The sequence below is a fragment of the Cygnus atratus genome, chromosome 21 (genome assembly GCF_013377495.2).
Source record: "Cygnus atratus isolate AKBS03 ecotype Queensland, Australia chromosome 21, CAtr_DNAZoo_HiC_assembly, whole genome shotgun sequence".
In the NCBI taxonomy this organism is placed as follows: domain Eukaryota; kingdom Metazoa; phylum Chordata; class Aves; order Anseriformes; family Anatidae; genus Cygnus; species Cygnus atratus.
In genome coordinates this window covers 6,856,681-6,871,612 of record NC_066382.1, presented here as the reverse complement: position 1 = coordinate 6,871,612, position 14,932 = coordinate 6,856,681, and the positions used below count along the sequence as shown (strand labels likewise).

At 49.3% G+C, this 14,932-nt stretch overlaps 1 protein-coding gene across 4 annotated transcripts in view; it reads right to left on the bottom strand.

The window, feature by feature from the left end:
* Window positions 1-14,932, bottom strand: part of EPHB2 (EPH receptor B2) — a 126,923-nt gene that overhangs the window by 29,684 nt on the left and 82,307 nt on the right. For all 4 annotated transcript variants that reach the window (XM_035557582.2, XM_035557583.2, XM_035557584.2 and 1 more), the window contains 2 exons: window positions 11,104-11,259; window positions 10,145-10,480 (listed from right to left, as the gene is read on the bottom strand). In XM_035557582.2, the coding sequence (XP_035413475.1) occupies window positions 10,145-10,480; window positions 11,104-11,259 (492 nt within the window). The remainder of the gene's footprint in view (window positions 1-10,144; window positions 10,481-11,103; window positions 11,260-14,932) is intronic.

Below are 14,932 nucleotides of genomic sequence, written 5' to 3'. Positions count from 1 at the left end.
AGTGCTTAGGTGAAGTCTGAAGGATGATCTTCCTGCAATTACTGTAAAAGACAGCTGTCCTGGGATTGCGATGGAAGTACGCAGGAGGCCGAGCAGACCTAGGGCTGATTCCCCTTCATTCTAACTTAGTTCCCTTCTGAGAGTTTTGGGGACCCATACTTCTTAAACGGAACAGAGAGAAAAGCCAGGACAACTCATTTGGTGCTTCCCCACAGACCTGAGTGTCTTGCATCAGTATCACCCAAGGGGAATATAATCCAAATCGGCTCTCCCTCCTTGCTCCGAGATGTCCCAGGCCTACGTGGTTCCCAGCAGGTGACTGCCTTCTTAAACCTAAAACTTAAAACCTGCTCCATTTTTCACTGCTCTCTCCTAACATTTAAACACCACAAGCTTTCACATTGCCTGTTCTGAGTACCAAAACAGGGCCCCATGAGACCTCCTGGAGAACAGATCTGAGTTTGAGATGCCTTCCTCTGACATGAGTGCTGAAAGCAACAATGGTAAGTAACACCCTGATGAGGAAGAATGGAAAGGAAGATTTTCCTGATCTGGTATCAATGGCAGCACTGGTGACCCTGCTCTGCATGGCAGGTCTGGCTAGAGAACTCCAGAAGTCCCTGCACCAGCACTACTGTGTTTGTGACTCTTTCCTGCCAGAAGCGTTCATTACTGCTCGAACTATTAAATGTTCATACTTTTGCAATCAATTATCTCCAGCAAAAGTTAGGGAAAGGGATGCAATGTCTCAGGGACAACAGCAGTAAGGCTCTTTAATAAACAACATTCACCCTCAAACCACCAAAAGCCCCAGGACTGGGATATGCACGAGACTTACAAGAGATGTAAAAGGCCACTATTTCACAGCTTGTTAGATTCTTATTTCGGAGGTTTCTGGCCTGTTGCTGGCAAGGTAGCCCCACCAGGCTGATACCTACGTTGTCTGTGTGTGGAGTGCCTGGAAAATGTCCCAGCAAGCCCAGTTCTCAGCCTCTCAAGTTTGTAACAGTGAACGCTGGAAAACCTTAAAAACACAGCAAGGCAGGGCAAAGCTGGGTCCTGGCTCAGGCCCCATCTGGATCAACAAAGCCTTTGGTGTGAATTATAGCCTTTAAAGGAGTTCCTAATACCGCAAGCCCAGTAACTTGGCTCAGACAGAAGAAGGCTTTTGGCTGTCTTTATGGTCTTTGTTTAACTGAGTTTGTAGCCTTCATTTGCATGCTGCCAACCTGCCCGTGGAGGAGGGCTGGGCTTCACTCTCAGCACCAGGAGGAGATACTCCACCGGCACTCCAGGGGACCCAGCATCCAGTCAGGCAGCCTGAGCGAGTGGGTTTGAGGTCACTCAGTGCCAAGGTCGTCCCCACCTCCTGGCCCACTCCTCGCAGGGAAACATCATCTGTTCCAGATCAAGGCAATGGCATCAGCACAAGGCTGGCAGAAAGCAAGAAAGCTGGCAGAAGCCGCCCCTCCAACCTTCAATAAAATGGCATTTTCTTAGAAAGTGCCTAAATGCAGCCTAAACTGTTCTTAGGAACACACTAATTTTGAAATTGCTAACCTGGAAAACAGACCAGAGAAATATTTCCTGATAAAAGCTTGAAAGAATGATGCCTGCTGCAGTGCAACCCTTTGGACACACTGAGTCTTGCTAATCTGAGACTGAACTTGTTCTGTTGCTCTCTTCCACAGCAGACTCTGCCAGGTTGGGTTCCCTCTGTGTGCTGGGAAATTCTGGAAATGCCAGGTCGCTTTTTTTCTGGAAAGAGCATTTCCTGCCCAGCCCTACCAATGCAGCAGCCTCCTCCACTCTTGCTAGTGGCAGTGATGAGCGTGGACCAGGCAGTGGTAGGACAGGCACAGTGAGGACATTCCTGCCTGAACTGAGCCGGGCAGTGACTTATCATCTTGCACACAGACAGAGGGGACTCCTAAATCACAGGGACCCAGAGATGGGCCAAGGAACAAACAGCCAGGTAGCTACGTTAACCCAATTTGATACAACCATCTATTATGGTCAACATAAATGCACCACTGCTCAGTATTGCCCCCAAGCGTATGCTCAGCTGTTCAAACACTGTGACCCCGAAATATTTGCTAGTGGCACCTCTCCCTGGGTCTGGCCTGTGTCTGCAGCCTCACATACCTGCCTCTGGTATCTTCGCCTGCACAAGTGCTGGCACTCAGTGCCTTGTGCACAGGCAAGCAATTAGCACTCAAGATTGTTTGCCAAGTGGAAGCAGTAAAGATAAATCACCCCTCTTGAACACATAGGCAAAAGGTGAGCACCTGAGCCACTCTCTGTTGGCTCCCAGCACTCACACACAGCAGGGATGGCAGCATGTTGCAGGGAGAGGGAAGCAATGATTCATCAGAGAGGACTTTCCACCCCCATCCATCATGGATGAGCTTTTGTTTCCTACACAATGTCAGATCCAGATGCTATGGAACAGTTTTCTGAAGCCCCAGGTAGGTGTGCAAAAAAAATGATCCTCAAACTCACAAAGTAATTTATGCAACAGGGAAACCTGGGAGTCAGCAAGCAGAGGAGCCCACAGAGCTGCTAGTGGGAGGAGGAGAGCATCTGCTAGGACAGCACTAGCCATGCAGCTTATACCCTGCTTTGCCAGCATCCCTCCAACTGTCCACCACAGAGGCAGAAAGAGGAGTCCTGAAGAGCCAGTAGCTGGCAAATTTCCTACCATCTGGGAGCCCTGGCTCCAGGCAGTCTCCAGTGGCAGAGGTGGGCAGCAAATGTCAAGCTACATCAGATTTTAGTGGCAATGGCCCAGTGTCTGAGGCAGCCAGGGTGAAGGTGGGAGTTAGGGATGAAGAGGAGGGTATGGGACATACCCTCCCGTAGTAATGGGCAGTGGGAGAAGGACTGGAGAGCCAAGACAGCAGGCTGCAGGGCTGTGGTGTGGTCCTGCTGCCACAACACAAGCTGTGGATGAACTTTGCTTTCACTGAGACATTCCTGTGTAGGCAGTGTCCACAGACAAGAAGGTTCAATTGCTGTTTGTGCCAAGGAAAGAGGGGAAAGACAAAGAGAAATGGAAGACAAGGTATTTGTAAACAGGCCAACTCACTCCTTTCCATGTAGAGCATTGTGAGGACCTGTTCTTGCTAAGGGTGTAGGCCTGGCTAGCATAGATGGCTACTTGGTTCCTTACAGAGCATAAAATCTGGCTGTTTATGTCAGATAAGGGAAGTAGCCATGGGGATGCCAAGCTTTCAGGTGGTTTTGGGTTTGGGGAGCAGGCCAAGCTGTCAGAGAAGCACATACAGTGAAGCCTCCCAAAGAAGAAAGGGACCTCAGGAATAACCCTAAACACTCCTGCTTGCCCTATCACACAGGCAAACAGGCTTCTACCCTGGCTCCTCTACATGGGAGATGGCTCCACAGCTCAGGAAATTTCTGCTTTTCTACCTTTCTAACAGTATCACCAGGCAATCTGTACCATCTGCTTGTCCTTCTGCTTTAATAACTCTTCTGCCTTTTTGGTGTCCCTCCAGCCTACCATATCCTTACAGGCAGCAATTAAATCTCCTTCACCAAGACTAAAGACACAAAGCCTTGTTGGTCTCCTCTTTGTAACGTGAGTTCTCCTGGGTCCCACTCATCTTATTGGCCTTTCTCTGTACCTGGTACCAGCACAGTCCAGCTCTCTTGAACATGGGTAACCAGGCGTATATGTAGTGACCATCTGAAGTTTCGCTCTGATTTTTTAAATGGCAGTGAGATTTCACGACAGCTGGTGTACATACCTTGCTGTATGCAGTCCAGTCTTGCATTCCAAGTAATTCCCAACTGTAGCCAGCTCAGGACAAGGCTAGGAGCAGCTCAAGAGAGAACAGGAGATGCACGGCTCCTGATTAGTGTCTGGAAGAGCATGTGCCACTGCTGTGTATCCCTCTGAGGGAGGAAGCCAGACAGGTCTTCTGATGCAAAATGTAAGTGAAAAGATAAAAACAAGAGTCCATGTGTCCCATGTGTATGGCCTCAAGTTGTGAATTCAGCAGTAAAGCTCATGGACCTCAGCTACGAGGGATTTTTTTCTTAGTTGAAGGTAAGGGAAAATTCCTCCCTTCTGCTGCTCCCAGGATCTGTCCCACCTGTGCTTCGTGTCTGAATTCCCCACCCTTTGCATAAGGACCATACTGGGTTCAGTCCAGCCACAAGACATCCATGGCAGACAGAAGTGCAGTGGTGTGGTCCACGCACTTGCTTTCAACCATTGAAACTGTCAGCTGTCCTTGAGCTCACAGGCACCACGGGACAGCCTGGTCCTATAGACAATACCTGGCTGGGATGCAAGCATTTGGGCAGTGATATCTACCACGATGCAGAGACTGAAACCCTAACAATGTCTGACATGAATCTAGTGCACTGGTATGAGCTGTACATCTCCCTAGCCAAGGGCCCCACGTCACAACATACTGATCTAACCATAATAATAATGCAAATAAACAGAACAAGTTATCTGTACCCACACGATAAAGGAGAGGATGGACCACTGAACTCTGCTGCCTGCTGCGGATGCTTCTCCTGATCAGTTTATTAGGAACAAATACCTGTTTCTGATGTCAAAGGCTAGCTGGTACTCACAGTGTGGTACTTGTCCCAGAGCTTTATTGCAGCTCATTTGGGTTCTGTTTGCAGCCAAGAGCCTCTGACACTGGAATTAATCATCCCTTATCCTGCATGTCAAAAGAGTCCCTCACAAAAGGGACGCATTCTCAAAAATCTGGATGTTCTTGTTCCCCCAAGCACTGGGAGGTCTTGAATTTGTCTGTAGAATCTGGAGATCAGCGCTTTCTCCTCCCTTCTCAATGAGCAGAAGCCACAGCCTGATATCGAGAGCAGCCCTTCCCATGTGCTTTTTAACACATCCCTGCCCAAGGAGCCCTTTCCCTCCACAAGTTTCCCAGGGCACTCAGCTTGTCCACAGCATGAATGGATCCTGAAAATCCTCCCAGCACCAAGATTTTCCCCCTCCTTAGACCTCCCCAAAGAATAGCCACAAATTAGCAAGCAGAGGCTGTGTGTTACCACAAGTGAGAGGGTTGACACATAGCATGGTCCTTAATTAGTCAAGTGTCATTATCCCAAGCACTGGGCCATGCTCAGCTCCTTGACCCCTGGCTTCCCTCTGGCTCCTTCGCTACTAGGATGCTGGCATGGCTCTCAGCTCTCCTCTCAGCCACCCTCTTGGCACAGATCTCTTGCTCTGGAATGACTGAGGAAAGTTTTTTTTTTTGTGGCACCATGTATCTGAAACACGGTGTGTTTGTTTTCTTTTGCACATCGTGGTCCTTTAGGACAGGAGTGGATGTGCCAGATGGAAAGTCCTGGACCTCCCTCCTTGGAGAGCTGCTGGGCTTTATGGGTGAGGTACCATTTGGCCACAGGGTGTAACAGGCAGGGAAATGGAGGGTGAGCAGTCTGTGGCAAAAATGCAGCGTGGAGCTTAGGGGTCCTGAAGAAGCTTGCTGAGAAGAGCAAAGAGAAAACACAACCTAGCCTCAAAGGGGACAGAAATGGGGATCACGCAGAGTTTGCTGGAATTGGTAAATCCACTGAGCTGGGTAACACAGACCAGGGAGCAAGGAGGTGGGGGAAAGGGAACATTTCTTCCAAGTCCTCTTTATTTCTCTTGTGCTGATTCTGGTCCTTCATAATTTTTAAAAATTTAAAAATTTAAATTTAATTAAATTTAAATTAATTAAATTTAAATTAAATTTAAAAATTTAAAATTTTTACATTTTAAAAAGGGAAGTATTATACTTTCTGTTCTAACAAAACCTGCCTTTCTGCAGGTTAAATACCTTTGATCGTTTTAAGCCACTCATGTAAGAGAAAGATGCAGTAAACCACCTCCCAGCGCAGGCCGATGTTGGCCTTCTCACACGCTCTCTATTGACCAACCTTCTCCTAAGAAGAGATGGCTTGACCCTTAAGGCTCCTCTCTGCTCTGTCCCTTTGCTGATGGGACTGAAAAGACAATAATGCTATGTAAAGGGCAAACCTGGGTAATCTAAGGCCAGCTAACACAATATCAACACCAGCCAACATGGGACACAAGGCCACAGACTAGGAGGAACTGCAGAGGATCCAACAAAGTGCGACCAAGGCAGTCAGCAGCCTGGAGCAGAAGGCTTACAAACCCCTTACGAACCCTTCTACTGATGAAGACAGTAAGGGTGAATTTAAACGCAGTTACAAGTTAATCTCAGTTACAACTGCTTGGAGAGCAGCTAAAAAAGGGTGGAATCAGCTCTTCTCAGCAGGGATAGAGGATGTAACAAGGGGCATGAGCCACAAAGACAGGGTAGAAATTATGAAAAGCATCTGTTCCAGGAGGGTGATGTAGGCCTGGGGGAGTTTACCAGATAGGTGGAGTTCTCTAGAACTCAAGAGAACCAATCTGCTGTTGGTGATAATGCTGCTGCAAACAGGATGGTGAATCACAAGATCTCAGATGTCCCTTCCACAAGCCTTGCTGGGCTATGGACCAAATCAAGAACAGCAGCATGACGGTCGAAGTAGCTCTTGTCAGACTGTCCTGATTTTTCGCATGAACTCAGGAGTTCAGCAGATTAGGTAAAATTAAAACATGTGAGACACTAGGCTCAGCATCAGCATCACCTACAACACATGAAATTAGATTCAAACGAGGTTATTGTAGGAAGACTGTCACTCTATGGGGTCTCACACTGTCCAGCAGAGTGCAGGCAGCACTCTCCATTAAATTATCAGAGATCTAGGGGACGATGTGAAAACTTTGCTGGCAAACCACTTATAAAGTGTTCAAAATGGCAGTGTTGGGGACAACTTCTCTACAGAGCAATGGTCATAACTTGATGGCTGAGCCCATGAAAACCATTATAAGGTTATGCTTGGGTCTGGAAACCCAAATGTAGATGCTGCTTGCAAAATGGGGTATTTCATCCAGGGAAGCAGCGTCTGAAGGGACCAAGACATTGTCAGAGAGACTACCAGGGAGGTAGGAGCTCATCGCACAGCTGAGTGAGACAGCACAGTCCTTGAATGTGGAAAGCAAACAGTGAGTGGAGAAAGGGAAGTAGATTATTTGTAGTAGTGCTGCTACTGGGTACAATATGTAATTTTAAAAAATGTATGATTGAGAATATGAAAGTGTCCGCAAAGAGCTAAAGGAAGAGTCACATTCTGGAAAGCCACCTCATAGTAAGACAGGATGATTGATCTTGGTATCATTGCTTATTTTTCCTTGGGAGTAGCTACTTGCAGTCTGTGTCTACATGAAGAGAAATGTCCTACTGCCACAAGACAACTGCAAAATAAGTTCGGTTGATGTAGATAAAATGTCAGTGAAATCCAGACCAGAAACAAAGTGCATGTTTTAAATGATGGCAGCAATTAATCATTGGAGAGCGAAATAACAGCGATGACTGCTGCTGTCTTTCTCTGGGAGAACAGGAAGGTGAATGGTGTGTCACCTTCTTTGATCTCAAGTTTCTCTTTAGGGTCAGCTCTCACCATGCCACCACAGCCACCAGCTTCACTCCTCCAGTCCCACCCAGTGTTTGCGCTCTGGCCGTTCTACAGGGGTTGTTTTCCCACTCTCACACAACAGCTTTTCTCTGGGATGCTGAAGAATTTATGATACCTGAAGGTTAAAGATGCCGCTGCTGCTATGTCAACTCTGCTCACTCTCAAAAGCACCAAACACAGGTACTGCACCTGTCCCCCAGCAGTCATCCATTTATCCCTGGGTGAACCAGGGTGATTTTGCTTTGCTTTCTAAGGCTAGCTTTCAATATAAAACCATGATTATTGATATTTTCTAAGGCCAGCTTTCGATATACAACCTTCTCATTCTCATGCAGTTGCCGGCTTGACATGTGTTGTCCGTGCACAGCCACCCCACCCCAAATCCATCTTTTACAGCTTCTCATGTCCTCAAGCTTTGTGTCCACCAGTGAGTCCAGGTGGGAACAGCACTTCTTGTGATGGTGGTGGGCATCACCTGGCTGCCACAAGAGCAAAACCCTGTCACCTGCTCAGTCCCCTGCTCTGCTTGAGACAGAGCCCCAGCTGGCTGCCCAAGCCAGAGCCTCCCCGTGCAAAGAGGCCAGCTATAGCCACAATTCCCAGGCTCATCTCTCCCCTCCCTCTGCATACCCTCCTCTCACGGGTACAACACCCTCCATTCTCCTGTCCCAGCTCTGCCTTTGTGTCTGCAGCTTATGTTACCAACTGCTAATGATCTACATGGAGGCTGCCAGGCAGAGTAAGCTGAAGAATTCAGAGCCTCTAATTACAGAGGAATTAGCAAGCAGTTACTGTTTAGTGCTAATGAATAGATATATTAAAAGAGACATCACACAGACTGAGAAGTGTGAGTCCTGATAATAAAGGAGAATCAAACAAGAAAAACATGAGGAGGAGGAGGATCAAGGATCAGGGGATTGCAAGAGGATTTGCCTTCAACTCAACTCTCAGTTTTGCCAATTTGGAAGAAGTCACAGGCCATACATACATTGAGGTAACAAGTACACCACGTAATTGCAAAGTGTGAAATGCAAGTGCTAAATAACTCCTCGGTAGGGTGGGTCTGTGCTGGGGAATGCAGAGACCCCTCCTAGCCACTTCGCATCGCATACCATCCCATCTCCACCAGGCACAGCCCGCTTTGCGAAGGACGCTGCAGTAAGTCACTGTCCCAGACCAGTTCCTCTCTCTGTGTCACGAGCGTTTGTGTTCCTGCTCACAGCCAAACCATGGTTAGGTGCCACGCTAATTCTGCTTTCAGGTATTCTGATGCCATATTGGAAATATTGTGACTACATGACTCTGAGCTAATCAGCAGTCACTCTGACGGTTCGTGGATGACCAAAATATTTCTGCAGGTTTCTCTGGCTCAGCACTCCATATGCCCAACCAAGAGATGCCCACCTATACCACTGCTGCTGTACATCAGCCCAAACGGTCTTGAAGGTAATGCAGTGCCCAGGGCAGCCTGGGGCACGTTCACAATCCCTGCACACAGACTGCAGCATTCAGACAGACCACAGAAACTTGCTTGTTCCCTCACACACTCGTACCATATTGGTGCACTTTCACTGTGCAATTGGATTTAGCACGGACCCAGCCCCAAGAGGTGCTCCAGCTCCAGATGGCTTCCAGGAGGGACAGGGAGAGCAGCCCCTGACCAGCAGCCCTGTGGGGCGCTCTGCCATCAGCACAGCTGCCACCTGTGGCTCTCCTAGGATGCCGCACTGCCAGCAACCCAGATGCATCCCTTCCCGAGCAAAACCTGGGAGGAGCAGCCTCCTGGGCCAGCACAGAAGCTGGTGGCCCTGAGTGAAACCCCTCCAGCTCTGCCACTTGGTCTTTTTTACCACAAGCAGTGGAGAGGGGCCTCTGAGCACTGGCGGGTGGCTTGCAGCAGCACAGGACCTGGAGAAGCTTCCCAGGCAGCTATCCTGTATACCTGGCTCCCGGCTCCTCATCTCTACAGCCTTCCTCTGCTTTCAGGACCTGTGCTGGCATTTGGGCCATGGGCTGTGCTTTCTCTGAGCAGAGATTGCAGCTGGTGTCGAAAGGCTGGAGCTGATCTTACCTTCTCTCCTCGGGAAGCAGGAGCACCAACAGGGGCTGCCAGTAGCTGGGAAAGCTGCCGCTGTGTCTGCAGTGCTGCCAGCAGCCAGGATTAAAGGCACCTACGGTGTGTGCACCCGCTGGCACCAAAGAAACCACTTCGGAAGCGGTTACGTGTCCGATGCCAGGGGGAAATGCCAAGACACCAGCGGACTGTGACACAAGCTGGTCTGCTGTGGTAGCTGGGATGGCAGCTCCGCCTTGCAGCACATTCCAGCTTTTCACTGAAATAAGGGGTATTTTTCTTATCTGAGACTTGGGATTCATCCAGGATTTGCCAGGCCACTGCATCTGCCCATGTACTTTTATCATCATTTTTTAAAGAGCAAGAGACACCACACCACATCTCACTCCATCTTCCCTCCCCGTCAAGTCCTGCTCACCACACAGGCTTTCTCCCAGCACCTCTTACCCAGGGGATCAGCCTCTGCCTCCCACATCCCTTCTCCAGGGTCTCAGCCTGGAGGGGCCCGGTGGGTGACAGGGGTTTGCTTCTTACCAGCCTGGTTGGTGGTGATGTTCACTGATGCAAACTGCGGGGAGAAGGGGCTCTGGTCGGTGACGCCGTTCACTGCCTGGATCTCGAAGGTGTACTGCGTGTGGGCCAGCAGGTCGCTGATGTAGATGCGAGGCTCCGTCAAGCCCAGCTGGCGCGGGGCGAACTGCACGTTGTCCCCGCAGCGCGTGCACGCCCCGCGGCCGGCGCCGCAGCTCTTGCAGATGATGTTATACACCAGGTCCTCCCGGCCCCCCGAGTCCCGTGGTGGGGTCCACTCCAGCATCAGAGAGGTTTCGTTCACGCTGGAGATCACGGCCTGGGGGGCAGACGGGATGGCTGTGAAGGGAATAGACAGAAAGGTGTGAGAGCTGGAGCCCTGCTCATTGCTACAGGACCTGTGCCATAGCAGTCTGTCCTGCACCACCTCCTCTTCCCCAGACCCAGACAAGACGCAGCTTGCTGCTCCTCTTAGTGTCAGAGGTGTGTGCAGCAAGCTGAACAGCCAAAAGCAGGAGTGGGAACAAAACCTGCCTACTTAACCCAGGCCAGCCCCTGCTGATATGACCGCACAGTGCCCATGACAAAATTCACCAGTTATTTTTTGTAGCTTCTGGTTCCTAGCCTTTGCACTAAACTCCTGAGTGCCTACACACAGGTCTTTGCATTCAGGTGCAGCCCTACACTGAAGTCATCCCATGGACTAGAGCTGCACAGAGCAGCCCAAATTTCTGTTCTGTATGCATGTGCAATGTTTACAAGCGCAAACTGGCCCACGGTAAGAAAAAGTCCCCACTGCAAGGGCACTCCAGACAAGGGGCTCTGAGCACCCTGGCCTTTCAGACAGTGGCCAGCAGGGAATCTCCTCCAAAATCCCACTGAGACAGAGACCTTTGTGCTTTGACTGATGTCTCCTTCCCCAGCTGTGTGCCACCCTCCCCAGTTGCCCAGAGCCCACATACTGGTGCACGGCATGTCGACAGGGTCAGCATCTGCCCGGTAATATCCATTTCGGCAAACGCAGTTGGTGGCCCCTTCCGAAGTTGTCCGGCTGTTAATTGGGCAGTGGATGCACCCTTCATCCCCTTGGCTGGCCTTGAAAGTCCCTGATGGGCAGCCTGGAAGAAAACCAAGAGCAGCAGTGAGCAGCAAGGAAGGAGGGCTGATGGGGATGCCCAGAGCCTGGCAACGCTGCCAGAAAACACCCCTGGGGCTTTGCAGTGTCCAAAGCCAAAACCCGACTAGTTGAAATAAACAAAGTGGAGAAAGAGCAGCTGGTCCAAAGGCCCTGAAAAGACAGGCACTGCTGCTCATACCGCCTACAGAGATGGGGTTCCCATGCAGATGTCTCTCCCACTGTGTTCCCAACCACAAGCGCAGAACAGGGTCTACTCAATGAGCCTTAGAACTACAAAGGGGATTTTAATCCACAGTCACGTAGGATATTCTGAGCGGTGGTCCACAGCCACCACAGTCCTCCCTGCAACAGCAGCCTCCCAAGGAGGATGGCACAGGCTGGGCACATGCATTGCCCAGAATACCTTCCCGCCTTCCAACAGTTCATAGTTCAGGGACTTCCTAAGAGGCAGGCTCTTTGCATTCTTTCACTAAGTTACCCAGTCTATTTTTTATTCCACGTAATTTATTTGTTTTTTTTTTTCACCCATTACATGTAGAAGCAAGGGGCTCCGTGGAGTAATTATGTGCTGTGTGAAGAACTGCTGTCCCCTGCTTCAAAGCTGCCAAGTCGTTTGATGTAAACTCACACTTGCATTGGCAATGAACACTCAGTGGTCATCCACCTCCTCCCCCTAGGATTGTACAAACCTCTGTCATGTCCAAAGCAAGAAGCATGATATTCACTGTTTTATTCTCTACTCTTTTCTCAAAATTAGCAAAGTCCAAATTGTTTTTTACCCACCAGCGTACCACCTGGACTACTTATCATAGTGCCAAGGTCTCATTTCTTAGAGATCAACTCACAACCTGTCACAACTCTGTTACCATATCTCATCCAGTCCTTTCAGCCACATGAGCATCTTCACTCTCAGCGTGGGATCCTGGCTGCTCATTTTCTTCTAAAGCCTTTGGAGGGGAGAGGGGGGTGTCTTCCTTTTAGGGGAGGCAGAACTGACCTGTACAAAGCACTGCTGACTCTTCCACTCTTCCTAAGAATTTTACATTCATGCTAGTGCCCACCATTTCTGCTCTTCATTATTTTCCTCGTTTACTCCATTGCTAATCAAGCCATCACACTGCTTAGAGGGCTCAGCCACACAAGCAGCAGCATGATGGGGTCTAGCTCTGCTGGGACTCTGACCTCTAAGCCGCCCACTATTGACAAAGATGCACCGTCAGCAACAGCCACTCAAAAAATTTGTGTCGAGCAAGGCATGACGGATGAGGGTGGCTCAGGGAGTGTGTGGTGCCTGCAGCAGATGGCTGGTGAAGGCTGGACCACAATGTGAAATACAGTATTAACAGATACAGTACATATGGCTAAAAATAACAGTGCAAAGACTAAAGCACCAGAAGATCCTTTACAATTCAAAGGATCACCAATGCCAATGCAAAAGCTTGGCTATACCTATTCATCATCATGGCTCTCGGTGATTACTCTTGGTTGCAACTTTCTGCCACTGCTAATTTCTTGTACAGTATGAAGAGCCTGGGGGGTGGCAGGTGGCTTCTGCACTGAAACAAGTTAAACCAAATTCTACTTCAGTTCACTGCCAAGTTTGTCAGGAATGAGGTAGATCAGAAAAACAGCCCGGGAAAAACATATACTTGGGGTTTCTGTAAGCAAGAGTTAGTACAGAGAAGATTTTTTTTTTCCTTTGAAAACAAAAAAAAAAAGGACTTGTGAATTTTCATCTTCCCTCCTCCAAAATCATCTTGAGTTTTCAATTAGGTCACCAACAAAACTGGACACAGGACTCCAGGTGAGGCCTGACCAGGGCAGAGTAGAGGGGCAGGACCACCTCCCTTGACCTGCTGGCCACGCTCCTTTTAATGCCTGCCGGGATCCCCTTGGCCTTCTTGGCCACCAGGGCACGCTGCTGGCTCATGGCCAACCCGTCGTCCACCAGGACCCCCAGGTCCTTCTCCGCAGAGCTCCACTCCAGCAGCTCATCCCCCAGCCTGTACTGATACATGCAGTTGTTCCTTCCCAGATGCAGGACTCTACACTTGCTTTTGTTAAACCTCATTTGATTTCTTCCTGCCCAGCTCTCCAGCCCGCCCAGGTCTCCCTGAATGGCAGCACAGCCTTCTGGCGTGTCGGCCACCCCTCCCAGCTTTGTATCATCAGCGTACTTGCTGAGAGTGGACGCTATTCCCTCGTCAAGGTCGTCGATGAAGATGTTGAACAAGACCGGACCCAGCACCGACCCCTGGGGAGCACCGCTAGTCACAGGTCTCCAGCCGGACTCTGCGCTGCCGATCACCACCCCCTGAGCTCGGCCAGTCAGCCAGTTCTCAACCCACCTTACTGTCCACTCGTCTATCCCACACTTTCTCAGCTTTGCTAGCAGGATTTCGTGGGAGACAGTATCAAAAGCCTTGCTAAAGTCAAGGTAGATGACACCCGCTGCTCTCCCCCCATCTACCCAGCTGGTGATGCCATCATAGAAGGCTACGAGGTTGGTCGAACACAATTTCCCCTTGGGGAATCCATGCTGACTACTCCTCATAACCTTCTTTTCTTCCAATTGCTTGGAGATGGCATCCAGAACAAGCTGTTCCAACACCTTTCCAGGGACAGAGGAGTGACTGACTGGCCTGTAGTTTCCTGGATCTTCCTCCTTGCCCTTTTAAAGACCGGAGTGACATTGGCTATCCTCCAGTCTTCAGGCACCTCTCCTGTTCTCCAACACCTGTCAACGATGATAGAGATCGGTTTGGCAATAAAATCTGCCAGCTCCTTCAGCACATGTGGATGCATCCCATCAGGGCTCATGGATTTGTGTGCACTGATCCCACTCAGATGCTCCCGAACCGTTTGGACTGCATGTGCCAGTTCTCTGTTACAGAGAAGTGATGGTGGCTCTGCAGCTGAAATGATAACATGGCCCCTGTACTAACACCAATTTTTGAAACATGATAAAAACAACACATATAATTACTCTAGCCTGACATTCAGGGTGAATTATAGGGTCATTTGACCAAAGAATTTTTGAGACATGGGCCTCTTTCACCTTCCCAAGGCTTACTTTAAAAATAAAAACTTTCCTATACAGCTTCTTTTGTATCAGGATAGGGATACCTCAAAATGATACCTACACTGCTGTGATTTAGTGACCCAAGGGACAAGGGTGAAAGAGTTCCCAAGGTTTAGTCTGGCACAGGGTGAAAGGCTGGGGGTCCCAGCAGGGCTGGCTGCACACTGCATGGTCTAAGCGAGTGCCTCGCTTCTCCCCACCAGCTGCCATCAGCACTTCTGCACATGCTGCTCTTGGAACGGGGCAAAACTCGGGGAGTGAATGACTGCTCAACAGAACATACCAAGCTGGGCTGCTAAAATTCCTTTCATGTGCCCTCAATACACAGCCACTGCTTTTGGCACCTATCTTCCTCTACAAGAAGTGTTCCCCACAGACCTGGGACATAATCCTGCAAAATGAGAACATTTTGGTATGACTTCTTAGAAATGTTCTGAAATCATGCTGAAAGACAGCAAAATCACTGAAATTTGATGCAAAGCTTCTTTTTTTTTTTTTTGGTCAAGTAATGACATCTTCCAGAAGTAATTTAATAATTTTGTTCAAAACTGTTTTGTTCCCTCCAGGTCTT